We start from the raw sequence: 27,114 nt of genomic DNA, 5'->3' as shown, positions 1-27,114 counted from the left end.
TAAAGAAAAATTGCTTTATTTCTTGAGTTGCTACATTTCAAGGTTTGCAAATATATTAAAATTCAAAAGTCACCAAAACCACTGGGCTGCTTATTACCCTGAGTGGCTCTTGTCTATTTTGAAGAAGAGCAGGGATAAGTAGAAGCCGTATGGAGACAGTTTTTCTTACTCTGGCTAATGTAGCTTAGGTGCTATCCTTTGAAAGGTGGTATTTACACTTGACTATAAGAAAGTAGAGTTGACCAGTCATCCAAATATTCTTTTTTTTTTTTTTTTTTTCTAAATTACAGAATTGACTCCTGAGGAGAAAGCCCAAAAGATTGCCAAAGCCATGCGAAAGCAGTCTTCTGAAGTCAAAGAGAAGTGGGAAACTCTAAATGCTGTTACTAGCAGTTGGCAAAAGCAAGTGGACAAGGCGTTGGAAAAGCTCAGAGACCTGCAGGGAGCGATGGATGACTTGGATGCTGACCTGAAGGAGGCAGAGGCTGTGCGGAATGGCTGGAAGCCCGTGGGAGACTTGCTCATTGACTCACTTCAGGACCACATTGAGAAAACCATGGTCAGCATCCCTGCCTCAGATAAAGGGTTTTAAGAAATCCTTTCCCTGGTGGCTCAGAGGGTAAAGAGTCTGCAATACAGGAGACTCAAGTTTGATCTCTGGGTCAGGAAGATCCCCTAGAGAAGGAAATGGCAACCCACTCCAGTATTCTTGCTTGGAGAATCCCTGTGGACAGAGGAGCCTGGCAGGCTACAGTCCATGAGGTCAGGAAGAGTCAGACAGGACTGAGCGACTTCACTTTATTGTTAAATATAACACAAATAAGGAGAGCCACATACATTATATAAATTGTTACAAAGGATTGTTATAAGGCCAACACTGTGACAACATCCACCAAAATCAGGATATAGAACTTTTCTAGATACAACAGATGTTTTCCATATGCCCCTCACCATCAGAACTCCCCTCCCCACCAAAACAGCAACAAAGGTGACTTTTACAATACTTGACTTTTATTTTGTGTTATACATTTTCACCCAGCTGTGAATCCCTAATCAGTATAGATTTAGTTTTATCTGTTTTTGTAAGAATACTTTAAAGCCCTTTTAATCTCCAGATGTCCCCTCTATCTTTTATTTTCTCTGCAAGGTATTTGTTGAAGAAACTGAATTGTTTCCTTTATAGTGTTTTTCACAACCTGGCTCTTACAGAATGGCATCCACATGAGGTAGTCTGGCAGGTTGCTTTTTAAATGGGTGGTTGGATTTAGAGGTTTAATCAAAAGTGTACTGTTTTACTGGGCATTCTTTACTAATTATATCTTATTGTCTCAGTATATAATTGCCCAGAGTTAAGGATGTTAGACTTCTGGTCTAGATTCCCTTTGGCTCTTATATTCTAGAACATATCCAGAAAAGAGATTAGTGGAATTTAGGCAGTAAAAGACACAAATAAACAGATTTAGAATGTATTGGGATTTGTGAAAAAGTAAAAGTCTTCGTCTCTCAGTCGTGTCTGACTCTTTGTGATCGCATGGACTGTAGCCTACCAGGCTCTTCTGTCCATGAAATTCTCCAGGAAAGAATACTGAAGTGAGCTGCTATTCTCGTCTTCAGGGGGTCTTCCCAACCCAGGGATTGAACCCAGGTCTCCTGCATTGCAGGCAGATTCTTTAACATTTGAGCCACCAGGGAAGCCATTGAGGTTTGTAATAGCATAGTACACTATATGGGTTTCCTAGGTGAAGCTAGTGATAAAGAACCTGCCTGTCAATGTAGGAGGCTCAGGGGTCCGATCCCTGGGTCAGGAAGATCCCCTGGAGGAGGAAATGGCAACCCACTCCAGTATTCTTGCCTGGAAAATCCAATGGACAGAGGAGCCTGGAGGGCTACAGTCCATAGGGTCCCAAAGAGTCAGACATGGCAAAAGCAGCTTAGCATGCAGTGAACTATATAGTAGGTAGTCACGAAACAAAGAATAAATGGATGACAAATCAGACTGACAATATCAGTATTGTGAATGGGATTTTTATTGCAAAAGATATACATCTTTTGTGCACAGACATTAGATAATAGTTTCCTTTTTGCTTTGCGTGTGGCTGAATAGGAAATAGAATAAAGGTCTAGGAAATTAACTGAATCCTACTCAGGCAAATTGCATAAGTAGATATATATTTGTGTATAGACATAGGAATAATAATAGCATTTATTGATGCTTAGTACATGCCAACAACTGTTCTTTAGCCAGTTTGCGTTGGTATCCTTTTAACTCCCACACCAACCCAGCAAGCTAAGTATTATTATTTTACAAATGATAAAACTATAGATATTGCTTCATGCCCACACAGCTAGAAAATGGTGGGGTTTCATGATTACTTTCTTGCTCTTCTCTTTCATTGTAGAGACCTCATTGATAATATTGTCTTTAAGCTCAGTTTTGATTGACTATTTGAATTTGAATCTTTAAAGGTTACATATTATATTTTAAACAAAATATTTATTATTAAAAAGTATTGGGGTCTGCCATCTTGCCATCTTTCATGGTAAATATACATGTTTCCAGGGACCATGAATTAAGTAGGCTTCTTCATGTAACTGTTCAGTTCAGTCGCTCAGTCGTGGCCGACTCTTTGTGACCCCATGAACTGCAGCACGCCAGGCCTCCCTGTCCATCACCAACTCCCGGAGTCCACCCAAACCCATGTCCATTGTGTTGGTGATACCATCCAACCATCTCATCCTCTCCACCTGCCCTCAATCTTTCCCAGCATCAGGGTCTTTTCCAATGAGTCAGCTCTTCACATCAGGTGGCCAAAGTATTGGAGTTTCAGCTTCAACATTAGTCCCTCCAACGAACACCCAGGACTGATCTCCTTTAGGATGGACTGGTTGGATCTCCTTGCAGTCCAAGGGACTCTCACAAATCTTCTCCAACACCACAGTTCAAAAGCATCAATTCTTCGGCGCTTAGCTTTCTTCACAGTCCAACTCTCACATCCATACATGACCAATGGAAAAACCATAGCCTTGACTAGATGGACCTTTGTTGGCAAAGTAATGTCTCTGCTTTTGAATATGCTGTCTAGGTTGGTCATAATTTTCCTCCCAAGGAGTAAGCGTCTTTTAATTTCATGGCTGCAGTCACCATCTGCAGTGATTTTGGAGCTCAGAAGAATAAAGTCAGCCATAGTATCCACAAATCTGAGTTAAGATAGCAAACTGAAAATACAACTTTTTAGGACAGGATAAGTTCTTTGGAAGTTGCACACTTCTTGTGTTTTGAAAGATAATTTTCAAACACTGAAAAATCGTTAAGCCAACAGATTACAGAAACTATGTTCTGTTGGTTTGCAAAACTGACTCTTGAGTAAGAATTTACCTTTGTGAATTTGAAAGCATCAGTTTTTAATATGGGATGATTAGTTTTGAGAGAAAAATGAAGTTATATCTGGCCTAAAATTTTGGGACTTGTTAATCCCATTTGACTGAAGAAATTACCCACCTCTGCATCCAAATCCTTCTGTTTACATTTCTGCTTATGTGGGAAAGCTAGGAAAAATACAGTTAATATTTAAGACCAAGGATTAAAATATTTTAACATATTATTAGGAAAAAAAGAAAATAAAACCTACGTCTCTTTAAGCCAAATAAATATATTCTAACTTCGGCAGGTTTCATATGTGCTTAAAGAATAACTCCTGAAGTTATAGGCAGGTGAAAATAAGTTCTGATTATTGTTAAATATTATTAAATATACCAAAGCAACTGGAAAACAAAATATTTTAGGGTGATTGAATAATTTCAAGTTCCTGAATTATACTTAATCACTCTTATCTGTGGAGTACACACCTCTGACAGGAGAAGAGCTGAGATACTCATCTGCCAACAGGCTGCTGGTCAGCACCTTAACACATGCAGATGTTTCTGTTTTTATAGCAAAGAAAACCTCATAGATTTTATTCTCGCATGGGAAAATGCAGCCAAATCATGATGAATTTGTTCTTTACATCAGAACACATAGCAGATCTGAAACCATTTTACAATTTGCTTTATTTCAGAAAGCGCCTTAGTTTGGAGCTCTTAAAACCCAAAAGATAAACTTTCTTAATGGAAAGATCCTTATTACCATAAAATACTGGACCACAAAAACAAAATTAAGCCTAAAATGCATTATTTTTCTAAGGGCTTTTAATGTTTTTACTTGTGGCTTGTAAGAAAAAAGCATTATTTTTATGTTCAGTTCAGTTGCTCAGTTGTGTCCAACTCTTGGCGACCCCATGAACTGCAGCACGCCAGGCCTCCCTGTCCATCACCAACACCAGAGTCCACCCAAACCCATGTCCACTGTGTCGGTGATGCCATCCAACCACCTCATCCACTGTCGTCCCCTTCTCCTCCTGCCCTCAATCTTTCCCAGCATCAGGGTCTTTTCCAATGAGTCAGCTCTTCACATCATGTGGCCAAAGTATTGGAGTTTCAGCTTCAACATCAGTCCTTCCAATGAACAGCCAGGACTGATCTCCTAGAGGATGGACTGGTTGGATCTCCTTGCAGTCCAAGGGACTCGCAAGAGTGTTTTCCAACACCACAGTTCAAAAGCATCAATTCTTCAGCGCTCAGCTTTCTTTATAGTCCAACTCACATCCATACACGACCACTGGAAAAACCATAGCCTTGACTAGATGGACCTTTGTTGGCAAAGTAATGTCTCTGATTTTTAATATGTTGTCTGGGTTGGTCATAACTTTCCTTCCAAGGAGTAAGCGTCTTTTAATTTCATGGCTACAGTAACCATCTACAGTGATTTTGGAGCCCAGAAATTTAAAGTCAGCCACTGTTTCCACTGTTTCCCCATCTATTTGCCATGCAGTGATGGGACTGGATGCTATCATCTTAGTTTTCTGAATGTTGAGCTTTAAGCCAACTTTTTCACTCTCCTCTTTCACTTTCATCAAGAGGCTCTTTAGTTCTTCTGCACTTTCTGCCATAAGGGTGGTGTCATCTGCATATCTGAGGTTATTCATATTTCTCCTGGCAATCATGATTCCCGCCTGTGCTTCCTCCAGCCCAGCGTTTCTCATGATGTACTCTGCATATAAGTTAAATAAACAGGGTGACAATATACAGCGTTGACATACTCCTTTTCCTATTTGGAACCAGTCTGTTGTTCCATATCCAGTTCTAACTGTTGCTTCCTGACCTGCATATAGGTTTCTCAAGAGGCAGGTCAGGTGGTCTGGTATTCACATCTCTTTCAGAATTTTCCACAGTTTATTGTGATCCACACAGTCAAAGGCTTTGGCATAGTCAATACAGCAGAAATAGATGTTTTTCTGGAACTCTCTTGCTTTTTCCATGATCCAGCAGATGTTGGCAATTTGATCTCTGGTTCCTCTGCCTTTTCTAAAACCAGCTGGAACATCGGGAAATTCATGGTTCACATACTGCTGAAGCCTGGCTTGCAGAATTTTAAGCATCACTTTACTAGCATGTGAGATGAGTAAAATTGTGCGGTAGTTTGAGCATTCTTTGGCATTGCCTTTCTTTGGGAATGAAATGAAAACTGACCTTTTCCAGTCCTGTGGCCACTGCTGAGTTTTCCAAATTTGCTGGCATATTGAGTGCAGCACTTTCACGGCATCATCCTTCAGAATTTGAAATAGCTCAACTGGAATTCCATTACCTCCACTAGCTTTGTTCGTAGTGATGCTTTCTAAGGCCCACTTGACTTCACATTCCAGGATGTCTAGCCCTAGGTGGGTGATCACACCATTGTGATTATTTTGGTCATGAAGATCTTTTTTGTACAGTTCTTCTGTATATTCTCGCCACCTCTTCTTAATATCTTCTGCTTCTGTTAGGTCCCTACCATTTCTGTCCTTTATTGAACCCATCTTTGCATGAAATGTTCCTTTGGTATCTCTAATTTTCTTGAAGAGATCTCTAGTCTTCCCCATTCTATTGTTTTCCTCTATTTCTTTGCATTGATCACTGAGGGAGGCTTTCTTATCTTTCCTTGCTGTTCTTTGGAACTCTGCATTCAAATGGGTATATCTTTCCTTTTCTCCTTTGCTTTTCACTTCCCCTCTTTCATAGCTATATGTAAGGCCTCCTCAGACAGCCATTATGCTTTTTTGCATGTCTTTTTCTTGGGGATGGTCTTGATTCCAAGGAAAAAGCTCTGTCATCTCTAAAATCTGTCTTGAAGTTATAATTTTTAAAGAACTTTCACCATCATTTGAAATAAAACTGGTTTTTATTTAAAATTATATAAACCTGAGAATATTTTCTAGCATTTTATTTTTCATCTTTAAGGCCTTCTAAATACAAAGATACTGATTTTAAAAGCTGATTCTTATAGTATGAGATAAGATCACCACTGAAGAAAGCTTGAAAGATATGAGTTCTGTAATTATTCTCAAACTGAATCTGAGGAAACTCGGGCCTTTTCAAAGTCCAGACTGAAAAATTCTCTTTTCCCACCCCTCTCTATGTCCCATGCTTTTTTATTAAATATGAATTCTTTAAACCTCTAATGTCTCTGTTATCTTACATCCTTTGTCATTGACCTGTGTTTGTGAATTTATTTGTATACATTCTGTCACCCATGAATGATCAACATCTGCAATCATGGAGAAAAACTATCACAAAGTGAATTCCTTCTGTGCAGCAACAATTTTCACATCTTCATGGGCTTCTGTTCTTCTATCTGATTTTGAATTTTTTTTTTTTTTTTTTTTTTACTTTATGCTCGATTACAGAGTAATTTATTTAACTCCACCACTTCAGTCATTTATTTACAGCTGAAATCAAATGTTCATCTGAGGCCTAAATTTGAAATGCTAGTGTCTTCAAGGTTCTGGTGACATTTCCTTCTATGTTGACTTCTATGCACACTGGTTCAGGTGTCACTTACACAGTTACCTCCATGGTCTATATCTTTCATTTTGTCTCTGGGCTCCAGATCTGTTCTTCTGACTCTCCAACTTGAGCATCTTCTTGTGGTTTTTGGACATGCTCAAGAATTTTGAAATACACGTTTTATCTGATTTGTTCAAAATTAATTTTCTTTTTAAAAACAAAATTATACTGGTAATGTTATTTTGATGTTTACCAACCATAATGATTATTTTTTAGCCTTTTCATGTTATAAAAAGAGGATTTGGGAAGTGGCTAAAGGTTTCCTTTTTATAAGTATGAGGAGGAAGTAAAATTCATATTGTAGTGTTTTAATAAAACTTTATAGCATTCAAAAGCACTTTGATATCTATTATTCATTAGCTAAACTTGGAGTGATGAAAGAGAAGAAGAAATGGGACTGAGACGCATATGCCTGCTCTCTTAAGGGGTAAAGACTGCAGAAAGGATGACACTTGAGAGCTTAGTCTAATAGTATGTTCACAACACTTAATGCCTGTATGTTTGGTACACAGTTAATATTTAGCATAACAAAGAATTAAAAATATTCAAGTGTCTTTTAATATCCCACTTCTGTTCCTGGTGCTATGCTGGCTCATGTGTTAGTATTAGTTGCTCAGTTGTGTCTGACTCTTTGTGACCCCATGGAGTGTAGCCCACTAGACTCCTCTGTCCATGGGATTCTCCAGGCAAGAATACCGGAGTGGGTAGCCGTTCCTTTCTCCAGGGGATCTTCCTAATGCAGGGATCGTACCCCAGTCTTCAGCATTTCAGGCAGATTCTCTACTGACTTAATCTTGCCTCAAATACCATTTTTGAACCTTCATCATTAGAAATGAACTCTGCCCCTCTTTTATTACTAACTTCGTACTGAGTACTGGAGAGTGTCTGTTCTCAGGAAGCTTCCATTATATGGAGGGAGATATTAAAATATCAATGCTTACATTACCAGGAACTAAAAGCTCTAATAAGAAATAGTATATAAAATCTATTATGAGTGGTTCATATGGCACAATACAATAAAAAATGCCCCCACTGTAAAAGCTGATTTGTGTGTCCAGAGATGTGCAGCTTGGAAATCCTGGCTGGCTTGAAGATGAGGGATAGAAAGCTGGTGAACACGTGGGCAGGGCCTTCAACCAGGACTGGAATAGGAAAGGCCTCTGGGAAATTTTCCCAATAGGTGGGACATACCAGTGAGTCTTTCAAGGGATGGATGGAATCTAAGCAAAACTTTATGGGAAAAAAGATACATGAATATAGAGGGGGTTGAAATTATGTGGAGAAAGGAGAAAAACTTGGTGTTTTCATTATTGTTCGTTCTCATAGGACGTATCACTGTCACTGAACCCAAATTTTGTTTGTTAGTTTTATTTCTCCCTCTTGACATGCATCCCGTCAACTTCCACCTGTTCCAGGTCTCTTACTCTGCCCAAAACTGTCATTTGTCAGGTCTAAGCTTAGTTTACCTCTTTTCTGATAGACCCTGCTCTTCCTTCCCTACCTCTAACCACAAAGAAAGATGTAAAATGACTTTGAAAGACAGAAAACTTACATCTTAAGTATATAATAGGCATGGATTTTATGGTTGCTGCTGCTGCTGCTGCTGCTAAGTCGTTTCAGTCGTGTCCGACTCTTAGTGACCCCATGGACTGCAGCCTACCAGGCTCCTCCGTCCATGGGATTTTCCAGGCAAGAGTACTGGAGTGGGCTGCCATTGTGTTCTCCTGATTTGATGGTTAGGAAAGCTTTTTGTACTGGCCACTTTCTAACTTAATTTTAAATAGAGACATTTCAAATTGAGTTTTTGCATCAAGTGAAAAAATATTAAAGTATCCATATGAAAAACTGGAAAATGTGAAAGAAAATGAAAGATAAAATCCAGTCTGGAAATTAGTAAAATGGATAATAATGTTTTCCAGAATAAACAGTATAAATGGAAAATTTGAAGGAAATACATAATCATTAAATACATAAATCATTTAAATATGTTTGTGCTATAATTTTTCTCTTCAGGCATCTATTTAGATTCTCTGGTTTATAAAGGGGAACTCTGGCTGGAGGTCCTGGTTCAAGACCTCAGTCAAGTCAGTTGTTGAGTGAGCAGGTATCATAGATGACTTTTCAGCTGATCTTGGTGTTTTGTTTTTTATTTATTTATTTTAGGAAATACGGAATACTAGCTTTTGTTTTATTCTTTTCTGATGACATTTTTCTTATGTTTTTCTCCTAGGCATTTAGAGAAGAAATTGCACCAATCAACTTAAAAGTTAAAACAATGAATGATTTATCCAGTCAACTGTCTCCTCTTGACTTGCACCCGTCTCTAAAGATGTCTCGCCAGCTCGATGACCTTAATATGCGATGGAAACTTTTGCAGGTGTCAGCTGATTCCTCTTCATAATGCAGGCTCACACTTTGGTCTTTAAGCCCTACCCCACTGTTCTACCACTTGCATCCTTTCCTCGGTCTTTATGAGTTGTATTTAATAATGGATTTCTAGCATATGATGACATTAGTTATTTGTCTTTCTGTATCTTGAACCCAAAGGCCTCATTTACTTTTGAATATAGATTTTAATGTAATTTTATAGCATTCTCTTCATAGGATTTTCGTAGAAAATTGCAAAAGGTCAAATAAATCACAGTAATTGAAACCTATGGTAGGTCACAGAAACATTCTTTCCATAATGGCTCATAAAGGAGTCATTTTTCTTACTTGAATCGTGTTTTTGGTTTTTTTTTTTGAAAAGTTAAGAAAGTCTCCATCCTTCTTCCATTGCTTGCTTTTTATGTATCTTGCTCATTTTTTCCAGCTAGCACACTTTAGTATAATGGTATTTTACCTTTAGCTCTTAGATCTTAGCTGCTCTAACGTAGTTATATTAATATAGCTGAGCATTTCAGTTGTAAAGAGTCAAACCAGGAAGAATCTTGTTGAGTGTTACTATTTATCTGCAAGTTACCACATGTTCCAGTCAGTAATTTTTGGCTCAGTCTTTGTAGAGCTTTGTCACATTGAGTGTCCAGTTTCTAGGAGTCATAATAATAATTTTTTCCCCTGAAAAGTAGTGGGATAGTTTAAGTGAAAAGTGAAAGTGAAGTCACTCAGTCATGTCCAACTCTTTGCAACCTCATGGACTATAGCCTACCAGGCTTCTCTGTCCATTGGATTTTCCAGGCAAGAGTACTGGAGTAGGTAGCCATTCCCTTCTCCAGGGAATCTTCCCGACCCAGGGATTGAACTCAGGTCCTCTGCATTGTAGGCAGATTCTTTATCGTCTGAGCCACCAGGAAAGCCCCATGATAGGTCCTGAATTAATTTTACTGTTGAAACACCTAGTGGTTTATATTTTCTTCATGAAATTGAAGAGGTTATAAATGAGTAAAAAGTATTAAACAGTCTTTTCTGTCTTTGAAAGAATATTCTTTTATTTGAAGGCTATTTGAATATTTGAAGAATATTCTTTTCTTTGAAAAGAATATTAATCTGGGATTAGTAAAGCAGAATCTGTTAAACTCATACATGCTTTTCTACTGAGTAGAACAGAGAAGCATTTGACTTTTATTCTATTTCAATTGACTCTCCTCCATTTCTCTAATTCATTATCTTCATACTGGTTTTGCTGTGGTCCATCTTGATTCCCTTGCCACTCTGCTTCTATTGTTGCCATCTGCAAAGATTAGAAGTCAAGGAATACATTATGCATGAAAAAGTTATTCTTTCATCCTGATCTCTGAACTTGGTAACCAGTAGAGCTCAGATGTTGCTGCTGCTGCTTCTGCTAAGTCACTTCAGTCATGTCCTACTCTGTGCGACCCCGTAGACAGCAGCCCACCAGGCTCCTCCATCCCTGGGATTCTCCAGGCAAGAATACTGGAGTGGGTTGCCATTTCCTTCTCCAATGCATGCATGCACGCTAAGTCGCTTCAGTCGTGTCCAACTCTGTGCGACCCCATGGACAGTAGCCCACCAGGCTTCTCTGACCACAGGATTCTCTAGGCAAGAATACTGGAGTGGGTTGCTCAGATGGTAGTTGCTGATTAAATATGAGGAGCTCAATTTATGCTGGCTGACAGTGGTGTTAAATTTCAAGAGTAGCATCTTGTGTTCTCTGGAATGTAAAAGTGTGGCATTTGAATGCTTTTGGTCACAACAAACCAAGTATCTGCTAATGTAATTTTGATAGCTAACCAGGAAGAAAAGGAGGTACCCAGTGAGCCAGAGACACGCGTTCCATTTAAAGGCAGCTGAAAATAAGATTGGCAATCTAAGTGGAACACCTCACTAGCACTACTATACAAAGATCAGGAAGAGGAAATGGAAATGTCAGTAGGCTGTGTGCAATTGTTATTGATTTGCAGTTAATTTCTCAGGGTACCAAATCTGCATTTTCAAAATGTAGAGAGCTAAGACTGTGTGTAAACAGATATATAGAGTGTATTATTCACCTGGTATCTACTTGAATACTTCCAAGTCAAGATGATAGACATGAACTTGGAGGAATATAAGTCATCCATATTTATATGTCCTTTCACTCTCCATCTATATCTGTCATCTGTCTCATCATCATTATCATCTATTTTTTTCCCTTGGAAAATTTTAGACTTCTTTTTACAGCCCTTTGTACCACCTTCCTTACAAAAGAGAGATGAGTAGCCACTGACCCCATGGCCACATCTTTACTTTAGATGGTTTAGAGTGTTACTGCTTTTGACTAAAGTGTTGAATAATGTCAAGACATAGCTTCTGACATCAAATGGATTGGGTGTGAATACTAACATTGCCACATAATAATAACTTTATTTCCTTGAACACCTCTTTAGGTCGCCACATCTTTATCTGTAAAACAATGATTATAATGAGTAATAATTATTCAATGCGAGTTTTGTGAGAGTTAAAAGAATTCACATAAAATATTTAGAAGAGTACCTGGCGCTATTTATTGTTACTTGATGTCGAGTCTATTTTCATACCCATACTTTGATTCCAAATTTAGAAGAGTCTGTACCAGCAATCATATCTTGGGCTATAGTACCATTTATTATAGTACTTAAATCAAGGTTATTATTAAGGTCATTGTTTTAAAATCAAATTATTTCTTGTATGTATATGTGCAGGTTTCCGTAGATGATCGCCTTAAACAGCTTCAGGAAGCCCATAGGGATTTTGGACCATCCTCTCAGCATTTTCTCTCTAGTAAGTACCAATAAGCTGACTTCTAGTTAATTCATTAATTGAATGAATCAGCATATTATTTCGCTTTCTTGAGTGAAACTATATCCTTTGCTATAAATATATGGACTTTATTAGATGAATATAAAAAAAGAAGATCTCAACATCAGTGACCAATCAATACCCAGTGCTTATTGGTTACTGGTCTATCATCTGGTCATGGTAAGTCTTTGAAGTGAAGCAAAAATTAATTCATCTTTAGCTAGGGTTTTTCACTGAACCATCTGTTGTAATAACTAATATAGTATCCTATTGCTATGCCATATGCAAAGATTTTGAACTTCTTCACAGCAAAGAAATCATTTTTATATTTAAAATTTTTAAATTAATTTTCCTACTAAAAAATGCATGTTTATTTTCAATGCACCTGGAAACATAAAAAGAAAAAAAAAATTGCCCATAAATCTTTGAGAAGATTCTGGTTTATTAGGCTCATTGCAATCATACTTAGCTTCTCTTCTAATTAAATATTGCAGATTTAGCCAAAGCACATATGTAGAGTTTTACGCAATAGTCTTCAACTGAAGTTTTTCATTTTGTGAGCTGACTGTTCATGAGATCTTTAATAAGTAATTTGAGCTCTTTATCACTCACTGCTAAGGAAATTAAAGAATATCAGATTCAGAGTCACCCAGATTGAAATTAAAATATTAATTTTCCCTTTTACCAGGACTGTGAAGTCCTGAAAGTTCATTTTTTTAATCTTAAAATTACTAAAATAATACTTATTTCCTCTGATTGCCTTGAGATTTAAATAAGAAAACATACCAAGTTATACAAAACACTAGCACAGTTCTTGGCACCAGTGCTTTCTCTAAATGGTATTCCTTTCCTTTTCTCTGGAAAACATATGTAAGCAAGCACTTAGTTTAATTTAATTTAAGTGAGGGTTGAAACTTAATGCAAAGCTTATTTTTCCAATTATGGTACCTTTGTATCTACAGCCATAGAAAAAACAAATAATAATATTGTGTCTTCCAACTAAATTTATTACATTTATATTTTCTCTTAATATTCGTCATGCTTGATAATTTGCTTCACCTCAATTCAAGGTCAGGCTTTTCTTACTCTCACAATTTCAAGAATCCTAATCAGTCATTCCTGATTATCCTCTCCTACGCCTCTCTAGTGCCTAAGCCAGCTCTCTCTAGTGTGTTTCTGTCTCTGTTTCATCTCTCCCTGTCTCTCCCCGGTCCTCTCTCACCCCATCACTCCCACACCTGTTTCACACACCTGAGCTCTTAGGTAGCCTGTCTTTGAAATGTTGAGTCCTTCCTGGAATATGCTGTCTACCTGGATGCAATAGTGCATGTCCAAAGTTTGGATACTATCCATGTTCATGAAGTAAATAGGTTTGCTTCATTATTCATTAGCTATGAATTACCCCAGATTGCTTACACTTAATTTTATGGAACATAAAGCTATAAGCTGAGACCAAAGTAAAGAGAAATTGAACAAATCATTGAGACTCTATAGTTCTACAGTGTATGTATTTATTAGTATTGATGAAACTGAACACTTTCACCTAGTAACCATTCTTTCATAATAAAAATTAAACTCTTGCTCTTTAGCAAGTGAAACATTGTAAAAATTGTGAAACTCTAGCACATTGCCCTTCATGGCCTGGCATGAACAGTCTAGGAAGTCAAAGTTATTCAGCTCAAAACAGTCATTAAAATGAATGGAGAATTGTACAAAAAAAATCCCAATTAATAAATTTAGTAATTGTTATCCACTGCTGCTTGAAATCTTTGGCTTTATTAAATTTCTTGAACTTTAGCCATGGTTATGAAAGGAGCCTGTTTAGTTAGGCACAAAATAAAGACTGACCTATTAGCTTGGTGCCAGTGCTGAAAAGAGGTTGGCTCTAATGAGAAATTTAGTATACCTAGTTCCACATTGTCATCCTCTTTTTATTCTTTCATGGACATAGTTCAAGAAGGAAATGCTCACACTTTAGAAAGAGAGGAAGGGTTGTCGAACAGAAATATTGCTGACTGGTGGTCCGAAATCCTGAAATCATGTTTGGGCTCAGCCATTTATTTTTGAGCAAGTTATTTCATGTCTAATATTTAGTTCCTCATTGTTGGCTTCTGTATTAACAGACATATTGAAAATGCTCTGTAAAGTTTAAAATGCTAAGTATTAGTAAGTAGGATTATGACACCCTATTCAGGAGAAAAAAAAAAACCATTAGCGACAACTGGTTATATGAGAATCTAGTGATATTTGCAACACTTTAGATGGATTTGCTTGTTTTTTTTAGTTTATTTACCAAAATTCCTTAAAGGTTCTAGATGCATAGGTCCAACTCTACTTGAATAAGTCTTAAAATAATTAATGTAGAAAAAAAATTTTATAAATAGTAAATGGAATTGTAAAAAATTTATACCTCGGTAAAACAAAACATAAAATCTCAATCATAGGGCTGTCTAGTGTATAAAAGTAGGGAACTGTATATCCTGTGCATTTCAGATGAAAATAAGTATTTGGAATTCTTCTATCTAGATAATTGCCTTAGTTCATTAAAACCTTTAGGCTATGTTTAATTTTCTCCTTTTAAAATCCATATAATTGAGTTTGTTTAAATGACATCTGTACTAGTTATTCTGTGCCTATGAAGCAAAGTAAAGAGTATTATTAGTGACCTGGAAAATTCAATCTTAAGAAATCTAGTTTACAATCTTGGTATACGTAGATTGTAGATTATACCTAGATTTTGCCTAGGTAAAATTAACTTTGGTTTTAGCTTAATCAAAATTTATACAGCATATGTATTTTCAAGTAAGTTTTAAATGTTGATTGTTAGAAACAATAAAATGTGATTTTTAAAAATATTTATATCAACAGGTTCAATTAGAGTTGGCATTAGAAATTGAGACTGCATTGTTTCTTTCCATGCTTTAAATGAATCGTTAAAGCCACTCTTTGTTTGGCCTAGCATATTTCATAATTATAGGAATCCAGCAGTTCTCATTGAATTTGCTATAAAACATGTTCAGTTGTTTTGCATTAAGGCGTAAGACATAAGAGTTAGAAGTGTTTCCAATAACCTCCGTTTGTTTCTTCAGCTTCAGTCCAGCTGCCGTGGCAAAGATCCATTTCACATAATAAAGTGCCCTATTACATCAAGTAAGTTGATTTTAAGTCTCCTTTATGATACCAAGACAATAAAATTGTGTTAATAACTTAAGAGGCTTTTCCCATGTAACTTTAAAAACTGGATTTCAAACCTATTATAAGAAAGAATTTATATGTTTATATGGATATAAAGAATATATATTTAATATTTGAAAAAAATTAGTTTAAAAATCAGACTGATATTTGTAATTCATTATATTAGGCTATAGGTAATATAGCTAATATTTTTATAAAGCAGATATTAAAATATTTGGGGAGAAGGTCAAAATTCCTAAATATTCTTGACATAATGAATACAGTTTCTCCAACTGTATTGCTTCTAAGCCATTTTTGTCTTCCAGAAAATTCATCTAAAAAGTACTTGTACTCTTCTCATTTTAGTCCACGAAAAAGAAACAGGATTTTATCATTAAAAAGTTCAGTATTTTCAAGTTTTTTCTCAACTTGTGGAAATTATCTGCAATTAGTTTAGGCTTAATATCCTGCACTTTTGTTGTCAACTTAACAATTTCTCCTTTTTTACATAGTAAGTTTTTCCATATTATGTAACATTTTATAATTTTTTTTATAATTTACACAAGGTCTGCATAGGATTTGATCCTTGCCTTAGTCTGTGTGTTGTCATGGGGCAGATGGTAAAATACATCTTACACATCCCTTGAAGTGTAAGTTATTGATTTACAGTGTGATAAAGGTGATGAGAGTTTTAGTTGAATCTATTTTATATATAAAGTGGCTTCATTTTGAAAGGAAAAGTTCACTATTATCTGGAGTTAACTGTGTCTCAGGTTAGTCCTATGACCATAGGCAAGTCAGGTGAAGATCTCTTGGCCAAGTTTCCTTTATATCTTTCCTTAAGTGGCATGTGGTATCTCCAAAATTTGTGCCAAGACTAATAGTCTATTTTTTCCTCACAGTATCCCTCTTCCTAAAAACTTTGTGTGTGAAATCAAAATGCTTACAAAATACCATTTTCCTATGAAGGTTTTATTGTGGTCTGAAATATATCCTCATATTTAAAAAAGCAAATAATTTTGCCATAGTCATAGCAACTATAATAAGCATTGTATGTTACATTGTCTTAATGCAACTTAATACTTTTATCAGTGTATAATCCACCAGTGATAAATTTAGTATAAGGTAACAAAGTGGTGGATTGGTATCAAACATATGCAAGCATGAAGGGAAAGAAGTCAGAGGCTCAACAAACAGACATTTTTATTAAGAGAAGATGCTCTGGAAATAAGTTTATCTGTACCATTTTTCTAGAGCCCATATATATGTGGTAATATACAGTGTCTGTTTTTCTCTTTTTGATTTACTTCATTCTGTGTGACAGACTCTAAGTGTATCCAATGTCTCTACAAATGACCCAATTTTGTTCCTTTTATGGCTGATTAATATTCCCCTGTATATATGTACCATATTTTCTTTTTTTTTAATTTATTTATTTTAATTGGAGGCTAATTACTTTAAAATATTGTGGTGGTTTTTGCCTTACATTCACATGAATCAGTCATGGGTGTACATTTGTTCCCCATCCTGAACCTCCCTCCTGCCTCCCTCCTCATCCCATCCCTCAGGGTCATCCCAGTCCACCGGCCCTCAGAACCCTGTCTCATGCATTGAACCTGTACTGGAGATCTATTTCACATATGATAATATACATGTTTCAGTGCTATTCTCTCAAATCATCCCATCCTTGCCTTCTCCCACGGAGTCCAAAAGTCTGTTCTTTGCATCTGTGTCTCTTTTGCTGCCTTGCATATAGGGTCATCCTTACCATCTTTCTAAATTCCATATATATGTGTTAATATATCGTATTGGTGTTTTTCTTTCTGACTTAGTTCACTCTGTATAATGGGCTCCAGTTTCATCCACCTCATTAGAACTGATTCAACTGTGTTCTTTTTAATAGCTCAGTAATATTCCATTGTGTATATGTACCACAGCTTTCTTATGCATTTGTCTGCCAATGGACATCTAGGTTGCTTCCATGTCCTGGCTATTGTAAACAGTGCTGTGATGAACATTGGGGTACAAGTGTCTCTTTCAATTCTGGTTTCCTCAGTGTCTATGCCCAGCAGTGGGACTGCTGGGTCATATGGCAGTTCTATTTCCAGTTTTTTAAGGAATCTCCACACTGTTCTCCATAGTGGCTGTACTAGTTTACATTCCCACCAACAGTGTAAGAAGGTTCCTTTTTCTCTGCACCCTCTCCAGCATTTATTGTTTATAGACTTTTTGATAGCAGCCATTCTAACTGGCGTGACATGGTACCTCATTGTGGTTTTGATTTGCATTTCTCTGATAATGAGTGATGTGGAGCATCTTTTCATGTGTTTGTTAGCCATCTGTATATCTTCTTTGGAGAAGTGTCTCTTTAGTTCTTCAGCCCATTTTTTGATAGGGTCGCTAATTTTCCTGGAATTGAGCTACAGGGGTTGCTTGTATATTTTTGAGATTAATTATTTGTCAGTTGCTTTATTTGCTATTATTTTCTCCCATTCTGAAGGCTATCTTTTCACCTTGCTTATAGTTTCCTTCGTTGTACAAAAGCTTTTAAGTTTAATTAGGTCCTGTTTCTTCATTTTTGCTTTTATTTCCATTATTCTGGGAGGTGAGTCATAGAGGATGCTGCTATGATTTACATCAAAGTGTGTTTTGCTTATGTTTTCCTCTAGGAGTTTATAGTTTTTGGTCTTACATTTAGATCTTTAATCCATTTTGAGTTTATTTTTGTGTATGGTGTTAGAAAGTGTTCTAATTTCATTCTTTTACAAATGGTTGACCAGTTTTCCCAGCACCACTTGTTAAAGGGATTATCTTTTCTCCATCGTATATTCTTGCCTCCTTTGTCAAAGATAAGGTGTCCATAGGTGTGGGGATTTATCTCTGGGCTTTCTATTTTGTTCCATTTATCTATGTTTCTGTCTTTGTGCCAATAACATACTGTCTTGATGACTGTAGCTTTGTAGTATAGTCTGAAGTCAGGCAGGTTGATTCCTCCATTTCAAATCTTCTTTCTCATGATTGCTTTGGCTGTTCAAGGTTTTTTGTATTTCCATACAAATTGTGAAATTATTTGTTCTAGTTCTCTGAAAAATACCATTGGTAGCTTGATAGGAATTGCATTGAATCTATAGACTGCTTGGGTAGTATACTCATTTTCATTATATTGATTCTTCTGATCCATGAATATGGTATATTTCTCCATCTATTTGTGTCCTCTTTGATTTCTTTCATCAGTGTTTTATAGTTTTCTATATACAGGTCTTTTCTTTTCTTTTATTCTTTTCATTGCAATGATGAATGGAATTGTTTCCTTTGTTTCTCCTTGTGTTTTCTCATTGTTAGTGTATAGGAATGCAAGGGATTTCTGTGTGGTAATTTTATATCCTGCAACTTTACTATATTCATTGATTAGCTCTAGTAATTTTCTGGTGGAGTCTTTAGGGTTTTCTATGTAGAGGATCATGTCATCTGCAAACAGTGAGAGTTTTACTTCTTCTTTTCCAATTTGGATTCCTTTTATTTCTTTTTCTGCTCTGATTGCTGTGGCTAAAACTTCCAAAACTATGTTGAATGGTAGTGGTGAGAGTGGGCATCCTAGTCTTGTTCCTGACTTTAGGGGAAATGCTTTCAATTTTTCACCATTGAGGATAATGTTTGCTTTGGGTTTATCATATATAGCTTTTATTATGTTGAGGTATGTTCCTTCTATGCCTGCTTTCTGGACGGTTTTTATCATAAATGGATGCTGAATTTTGTCAAAGGCTTTCTCTGCATCTATTGAGATAATCATATGGTTTTTATCTTTCAGTTTGTTGATGTGGTGTTAATCACATTGATTGATTTGTGAATATTGAAGAATCCTTGCATCCCTGGGATAAAGCCCACTTGGTCATGATGTATGATCTTTTTAATGTGTTGTTGGATTCTGTTTGCTAGAATTTTGTTAAGGATTTTTGCATCTATGTTCATCAGTGATATTGGCCTGTAGTTTTCTTTTTTTTGTGGCATCTTTGTCTGGTTTTGTATTAGGGTGATGATGGGCTCATAAAATGAGTTTGGAAGTTTACCTTCCTCTGCAATTTTCTGGAAGAGTTTGAATAGGATAGGTGTTAGCTCTTATCTAAATTTTTGGTAGAATTCAGCTGTGAATCCATCTGGTCCTGAGCTTTTGTTTGTTGGAAGATTTCTGATTATGGTTTCAATTTCTGTGCTTGTGATGGGTCTGTTAAGATTTTCTATTTCTTCCTGGTTCAGTTTTGGAAAGTTATACTTTTCTAAGAATTTGTCCATTTCTTCCAAGTTGTCCATTTTATTGGCATATAGTCGCTGATAGTAGTCTCTTATGACCCTTTGTATTTCTGTGTTGTCTGTTGTGATTTCTCCATTTTCATTTCTAATTTTGTTGATTTGATTCTTCTCCCTTTTTTTCTTGATGAGTCTGGTGGATTGTTTGTCTATTTTATTTATCTTCTCAAAGAACCAGCTTTTAGCTTTGTTGATTTTGGCTATGGTCTCCTTTGTTTCTTTTTCATTTATTTCTACCCTAATTTTTTATAATTTCTTTCCTTTTACTAACTCTGGGGTGCTTCATTTCTTCTTTTTCTCATTGCTTTAGGTGTAGAGTTAGGTTATTTATTTGATTTTTCTCCTGTTTCTTGATGTAGGCTTGTATTGCTATGAACCTTCCCCTTAGCACTGCTTTTACTATATCCCATATGTTTTGGGTTGTGTTTTCATTTTCATTCGTTTTTATGCATATTTTGATTTCTTCTGTGATTTGTTGGTTATTCAGAAGTATGTTGTTTAGCCTCCATATGTTTGTATTTTTAATAGTTTTTTTTTTTTCCTGTTCAGTTCAGTCAGTTCAGTTACTCAGTCATGTCCAACTCTGCAACCCCATGAACCACAGCATGCCAGGCCTCCCTGTCCATCACCAACTCCCGGAGTTTACCCAAACTCATGTCCATTGAGTGGGTAATGCCATCCAACCATCTCATCCTCTGTCGTCTCCTTCTCCTCCCGCCCTTAATCTAGGTTCACAGAGTTACATGGAGATGAGAAGAGGGAGGAGGGAGATAGAGGTGACCAGGAGGAGAAGAGGGGGAATCAGAAGGGGAGAGAGCAGTCTAGCCAGTAATCAATTCCCTGTTTTCTCTCCACAGTCTTGAACACTCAGAGAGTTTCACAGAGTTCCATAGAGAAGAGAAGAGGGAGGAAGGAGACAGAGGTGACCAGGAGGATAGGAGGGAGAGTCAAAAGGAGAGAGACCAGTCTAGCCAGTGATCAGTTCCCTAAGTGTTCTCTACAGTCTGGAACACCTAAAGAGATTCAGAGAGTTAAGTAGAGAAGAGAAGGGGGAGGGAGGAGATAGAGGTGACCTGGGGGAGAAAAAGGAGAGTCAAAAGGGGAGAGAGCAATCAAGCCAGTAATCACACTCCTAAGTAAAAATAAATACTGAAGATTGGATTCTTAAAGGTACAAAATTGATATCAAATACCAAAAAGCCAAGATTAAAAATCTAGAGTAGAGTTTAGACTCTCAAAAATACAATATTAAAAAAAAAAACAAAACAAAATCACAAAAGTTATAAAAAAACATGAAATTTGCTTTAAAAATAGGGCCTTTTTTGGCAAGGTAATAGTAGGTTAAAAAAGGAGCACGTGTATACCTGTGGCGGATTCGTTTTGATGTTTGGCAAAACTAATACAGTGTTTCAGGTTTAAAAATAAAATAAAATTAAAAAAAAATATTAGGTGAGCTTCAAAGTAAAAAAAAAAAAAAGAAAATTAAAGCAGTAATAAAGAACTTAAAAATTTTAAAAAATTTAAAAATGATAATAGTAAAATATATCTAGGAATTTCTCTGGAGCTGTTGAGGGCAGTGTGGGGTCAGTTCAGTTTCAGATAGTTCCTTGTTCCAGCTTATACTTCTTCTCAAGATCTATAGGTCCCTTCCAATGTAGTCAGTGCTAACTACATGGGTTTTAATCTGTTGCACCTGTCACTTACAAAGCGTTTCTCTCTTCTTTGTTTATTTTGGCTTCCTCTGTTTGCAAGTCTCTTCAGTATCTAACTTCCACCCTGACACAAGGGGGTGAAGGTGGTCATTTATTTAGGCTCACTTGTTCAGTTGTGCTGTGGGATGGAGGAGCACTGCAAACAAATATCACTGGCGTGTGTGGGGAGTGCTCACAGTGTCTGGGCCACACTGGATTTGCCCCTGCTCACGGTGTGTGTGCTTTCCCGGTCTACACTGCTCAGGCTCCAGGTTGCTCTGCAGGAGCTGTCTAAAGCAAGCCCTGCATTACGTGCACTTCCCAGGTCTATGCCGCTCAGGTTCAGGTTCTTGGGTACTTCACAAAGGCACAGACTCGGTTGGGCCTGCGTTTTGTTCCCTTCCCATGTCCGAGGAACTCAGGCGACCAGGTGTTTGGTGAGTGCACTCTCTCCAGGTGGATAGGTGCATCTTATCACCTCCCCTGTCCCTGCCACTTGGTTTCCCTGGTGTGCAGTGGGCGTGCCATCTCAGGTGTGCCGAGCGTCTCCTCTGGGGAGCTGATCTCTGGCTGCGATCCTCCTGGAGGCTGTCAACCATCCAGGATCCCAGGAAGACTTAGTTAGCAACTGGGAGGCTGCTTGCAGTTTGGTAGAGGATGCAGTCTCTGAGGGCGAGTTTGCTCCTAGCCTTCTGGCTCTGGCTGTCGCCCCCGCCTGCCTCCAGCAGGGAATGGGCTGGTCCCCTGCTGGCTAGCTCTCCTCTGGTATTCGCTCAGTCCTTTTTTCTGTGAGCAGGCCGGCAGTGGCCTTAGATTAGAGCTTTTCTTGGGAAAGTTCTCTCTCTCTCTCTTTCCTCTTTTTCTTTTTTTCTCTCTCTCTGCCTATCTCACAGTTTGGGATGCTATCTCACATTAGCTCCCTCAGATTGTCCTCAGGGCGTTCAGGCATGGTCCTTACCCTAAGCAATGCAGCCCGCACCTCCCTGTTCAGTGCCCCCTTGCTGGTGGCGGATGCGAGCGTCTGGGCTACTTTTCCCTACTTTTCCCCTGAGAGTTGCAATTAGGCACATAATCTGTGGGGTTTATTTATTTATTTTTTTCCTCCTGGTTATGTTGCCCTCTGTGATTCCAAAGCTTCCTACAGACCCACCAGGGAGAGGGTTTCCTGGTATTTGGAAACTTCTCCTCTTTTATGACTCCCTCCCTGGGACAGTCTCCGTACCTAACCCTTTTGTCTGTCTTTTTATCTTTTATATTTTGTCCTACCTCCTTTCGAAGAAAATGGGCTGCCTTTCTGGGTGCCTGGTGTCCTCTGCCAGGGGTCAGAAGTTGTTTTATGGTATTTGCTCAGCGTTGAAATGATCTTCCAATGAATTTGTCAGGGAGAAAGTGGTCTCCCCATCCTATTCCTCTGCCGTCTTAGGACCACCCCTCTGTACCATATTTTCTTTATTCATTTTTCTGTCTGGATGTTTAGGTTGGGAGCCTCAGATGTGTGCTCTGTGATGACCTAGATGGATGGGGTGGTGAGGGGGTGGGAGAGAGGTCCAAGAGGGAGAGGACATATGGTATATATATATAGCTGACTCACTTCATTGTACAACAGATACTAACACAACATTGTCAAGCAATTTTACTCCAATTAAAAAAAGAGAAGATGCAATCATCAAATTCAAATGTGACATTTTAATTTTTATTCCACATAATAATAACGATAATTATAGTATTAGAGAATTTTAATTTGCTTGGTGAATGTTGACTTGAATATTACAGGTTTTGATATAAATCTGACATACTGCAGTAGGCAGAATCTGGCCATATAAAGATACCCACTTCCTCACCCCTGGAAGAGAATAGGTTAGGTTATATGAGGATGTAGAAGAGGGCATGATCCAGGGATGCAAGCAGCTTCTAGAAGCTGTGAAAGGCAATATGCTCTCAGAACCTTCAGAGAGGAACACAGCCCTGCAAACCTTGATTCCAGCTCAGAGAGATATAGATAATAATTTGTTACAGCACAGACTGTATGGACTGTATTTATATGGACCTCTAGATTTTGTGTGGTACATGTATTAGTTTTCTATTGCTACTGTAACAAATTATCATCCATGTCTCCCTGAGCTGGAATCAAGGTTTGCAGGGCTGTGTTCCTCTCTGAAGGTTCTGAGAGCACATCCCCTTTCTTTGACTTTGGGAGCAAATAAAAATAAAATTTTTTTTTTATTTTACTTTACAATATTGTATTGGTTTTGCCATACATCAGCATGCATCTACCACGGGTGTACACGTGTTCCCCATCCTGAACCCCCCTGCCACCTCCTTCCCCTAAATTAAAAGGAATTTTTGTATGTTCAAGTTGATTAAATGTGACTGAGCATTACATTGTCTAAGTCAAAATTTCACTAGATCAATATTTTTATAATTTGGGGAGGATCTAGCTGAACTGTTTCCTTGCACAGTCTAGAAGTTCTTATGGGGCAGGCAGGTAAAGTGAAGGCTGGTTTCTCTGGCATTTTATTTGCTAGAGTGTATAACTAGCATTTCAAAATAAGTATAACACATTGATGGCCAATATTTTTAATGTGGCCTATAGGATTGTAGCATCCTGAAATATTTTGAATGCCATTAATGAAAGATTGGATTTTCTTAAGATTTTAAATTTTTAGTGTTAAATGTCTTAGGATTTTCAAATATTTCAAAATCTGCCTGTGTATATAGAATGAATTTTTTTATATTTAGAAAACTTGTTTAACCAGATTGTTCCATTACTTGCTCTGTTGTGAAACCTAACAGTTTATTTAGACCTCGTAAAGAAGGCACATCAATCACTAGAGATAAGGTTATGTAGGCCAGTGTTTCCAGATGAAAAATTATTATGAAAACAAAATTTATTTCCCATATAAATTAATAAGTAAGTAAATAATGAATGAAAAGGATTTTAATATATACTTCCCTTTGCATGGTTGCTCAAGTAAGTAGAAGAAAAATGTTAGAAACACGTTTTACATGATTGTCACACAACTAGTTTCCTGGAACATATTAAGATATATTAATTTGACCAACAAGAAAGTAATATTCCAGTAGAAATATTAGATATTTTCACTATTTAAGTATACAGTTTTTTTTTTTTTTTTTTTCACTATTTAATTGTATTTTTATTTTTTTTTTTTATTTTTTTTTTTTTAAATTTTATTTTATTTTTAAACTTTACATAACTGTATTAGATTTGCCAAATATCAAAATGAATCCGCCACAGGTATACATGTGTTCCCCATCCTGAACCCTCCTCCGTCCTCCCTCCCCATTCCATCCCTCTGGGTCGTCCCAGTGCACCAGCCCCAAGCATCCAGTATCGTGCATCGAACCTGGACTATACAGTTTTATGTACTCTAATGCTAGAGGATAGTAAGAAAGTTGGCAGAGAATACGAAGGACAAATTATTTTTATTTTGTATTTTAATTTTATTGGTCAGTTAAAATATACTTGGATGGTTCCTCAATGCATTTCTTTCTCTCTATTAATATTTTGAGGTGATCTGCCATGGTTCCATGACTTATTTATTTCTAGAAAAAGATAGGATATAGATCTGAACTGTAAGAATCTGTATAGTGTAAGTCCCTCTGTTAATATCTTAAGTTGAAACTCATATCTTTCAGTGATCTTGCTGCTTATAAGATAGACTTTCCAGAGCTGATCTACTCATTTTTTCTTTTTTACTATAGTCCAATGCCAACTCATTGCTCCATCAAATTAAGAAAATTTGAAATGACTCTTGCTGCCTTCACAGTGTACAATAATACCGTAAAATCAAGATCTCTTTCTTTGTGAATTTTTGGCCCTGCATTGTGCTTTTACAAGTTGTTCATTTCCTCAACTAAAAGTTAACATCCACAGAGTTTCAGGTATAAAGGGAATGATGAATAAAAGCCTTGAGTTGAATTTTCTTAATATATCATAATTATCATGTAAAACTCATTGCTTCTCTTTTTGATGCAGAAATAATAATAATAATTCATAGTCATAGAGGGTGATAATGATCATTGTAATAAATGATATGTTTTGAATATTCACTTGCTAGCCACTGTGCTAATCCTCTGCCTGGGTTATCTCTTTTAATTCTCACAGTAGCCCAGTGAAGTATAGGTACTATGGTGGTGGTTTAGTCGCTAAGTTGTATCCAACGCTTGTGACCCCATGGACTGTAGCCCGTCAGGCTTCTCTGTCCATGGGGCTTTCCAGGCAAGAATCCTGGAGTGGATTGCCATTTCCGTCTCCAGGGGATCTTCCCGATCCAGGAATCGAACCCGGGTCTCCCACATTGCAGGCAGATTCTTTACCGACTGAGCTATGGGAAGCCCATAGGTACTATCATTACCCCATTTATAGACAAGGCTGAGAAGCCTGGTAGGCTACAGTCTGTGGGGTCTCAAAGAGTCGGACACGACTGAGTGACTTCACGTTCACTTTTCACTTTCTAAGTCATAAGTACGCACATAACTTGCTTGAGATCACATAACTGGTACATGTCAGAGCTGGCATTCAAACTCCAGGGCCTGAAACCTTGGCAGGTATGCATTTACTGCCTCTTATTCTCTGTGTTAGAAGAGGTAGAGAACAGAAATTTTTAGTCCATGGAAAATTGGGATGGGATGAAAGATTATATTTAGGGAATGAAGTCAAGTGGAGAAATTAGGAGCAAACATCCTTTCTTTCATACTGTAGACTGGTTACCATCTGTTGTGCCCCTGCTATGTGTCAACAGTGAAATTCAGGGCTATCTTAGGACAAGGCCTTGCTTTCTTCCATGTTGCACTTTGCCTTTTCCATAGGATTCTCCATAAGCTATTTTCTGTAGGCCTGATGTATGATTAGGGCTTCCCTAGGGGCTCTGTGGTAAGGAATCTGCCTGTCGATTGAGTTGGCATCACCTAAGCTCAATCCCTGGGTCATGAAGATCTCTTGGAGAAGGAAATGGCAACCCACTCCAGTATTCTTGCCTGGGAAATCCCACAGACAGAGGAGCTTGGAGAGCTACAGTCCATGGGGTCGCAAAAGTGTTAAACATGACTCAGCAACAATCTATGATTAAGAAAAGTTCACACTGTGGTCTGACAATGGACTAAGGTGCTCTTCTGTAGGTAGTGAATGTCGTTTGCCACAGTCCTGCCAGTGGGATGGTGACAGTTTGGAGGTGGTGGGGAGAAGACTGGCCCTCCTCTACTTTTTCTCATGCACAGGGTCTGTAGGTTTCTGACACTGGGGAGATTTCCATCTGTGAGGAGCATGGCCAGCAAAGCTGGCTTATAGGTCCCTTGGGGCTTTTAGCATAGCTGCTGCTCTACCTTATTCAGCTTGTTAAGTAAGCCATCCTGGTTCATAGAATTTCACGAGGGGTAGTTAGGAAATAGAGCTTTCCTCTCTCTCTCCGCAGTGGCTTCTCTAAACCCCACGTGTGTGACTTTTCAGTAAGCCTTAATACAGATGATGATTCTGCTCTTTATGACAGCTTCAAGCTCTCAGCTCAGTTCTATAGCTTTATTTTCCCCATTAGAATCTGAAGTACAAAGTTTAATTCTTTCTAATGCAGTCACACACACCCATCTTTAACATGAAGACTTTAGTCATCTCTGATACAGATAATACCTGTCACCTTCCCTACAGCTGACATTCCTCAATCTTACAATGTATTCACCAGAATAAATGAATCTTCAGCTACAAATACCACTACCTTGCAGTCTCTGCCTTTTCTAAAGCCTCCTTATGAATAGGTCTAAGTCAAGATTTCCCTACATATATTACATTTAGTCTCTTT

General features: G+C 37.5%; 1 protein-coding gene across 15 annotated transcripts in view; it reads left to right on the top strand.

Moving 5' to 3' along the window:
* Positions 1 to 27,114, top strand: part of UTRN (utrophin) — a 561,026-nt gene that overhangs the window by 441,069 nt on the left and 92,843 nt on the right. For 14 of the 15 annotated variants that reach the window (XM_025295004.3, XM_045161922.1, XM_044924139.2 and 11 more), the window contains 4 exons: positions 291 to 559; positions 9,149 to 9,295; positions 12,036 to 12,114; positions 15,222 to 15,282. In XM_025295004.3, the coding sequence (XP_025150789.3) occupies positions 291 to 559; positions 9,149 to 9,295; positions 12,036 to 12,114; positions 15,222 to 15,282 (556 nt within the window). Of the gene's footprint in view, positions 1 to 290; positions 560 to 9,148; positions 9,296 to 12,035; positions 12,115 to 15,221; positions 15,283 to 20,182; positions 20,187 to 27,114 lie in introns of all 15 variants that reach the window. The other variant, XM_045161924.1, reaches the window with a different exon arrangement.

The sequence above is a fragment of the Bubalus bubalis genome, chromosome 10, assembly GCF_019923935.1.
Source record: "Bubalus bubalis isolate 160015118507 breed Murrah chromosome 10, NDDB_SH_1, whole genome shotgun sequence".
In the NCBI taxonomy this organism is placed as follows: domain Eukaryota; kingdom Metazoa; phylum Chordata; class Mammalia; order Artiodactyla; family Bovidae; genus Bubalus; species Bubalus bubalis.
The sequence above is the reverse complement of the archived record's forward strand: the minus strand, read 5'-3'. Positions and strand labels throughout refer to the sequence as shown.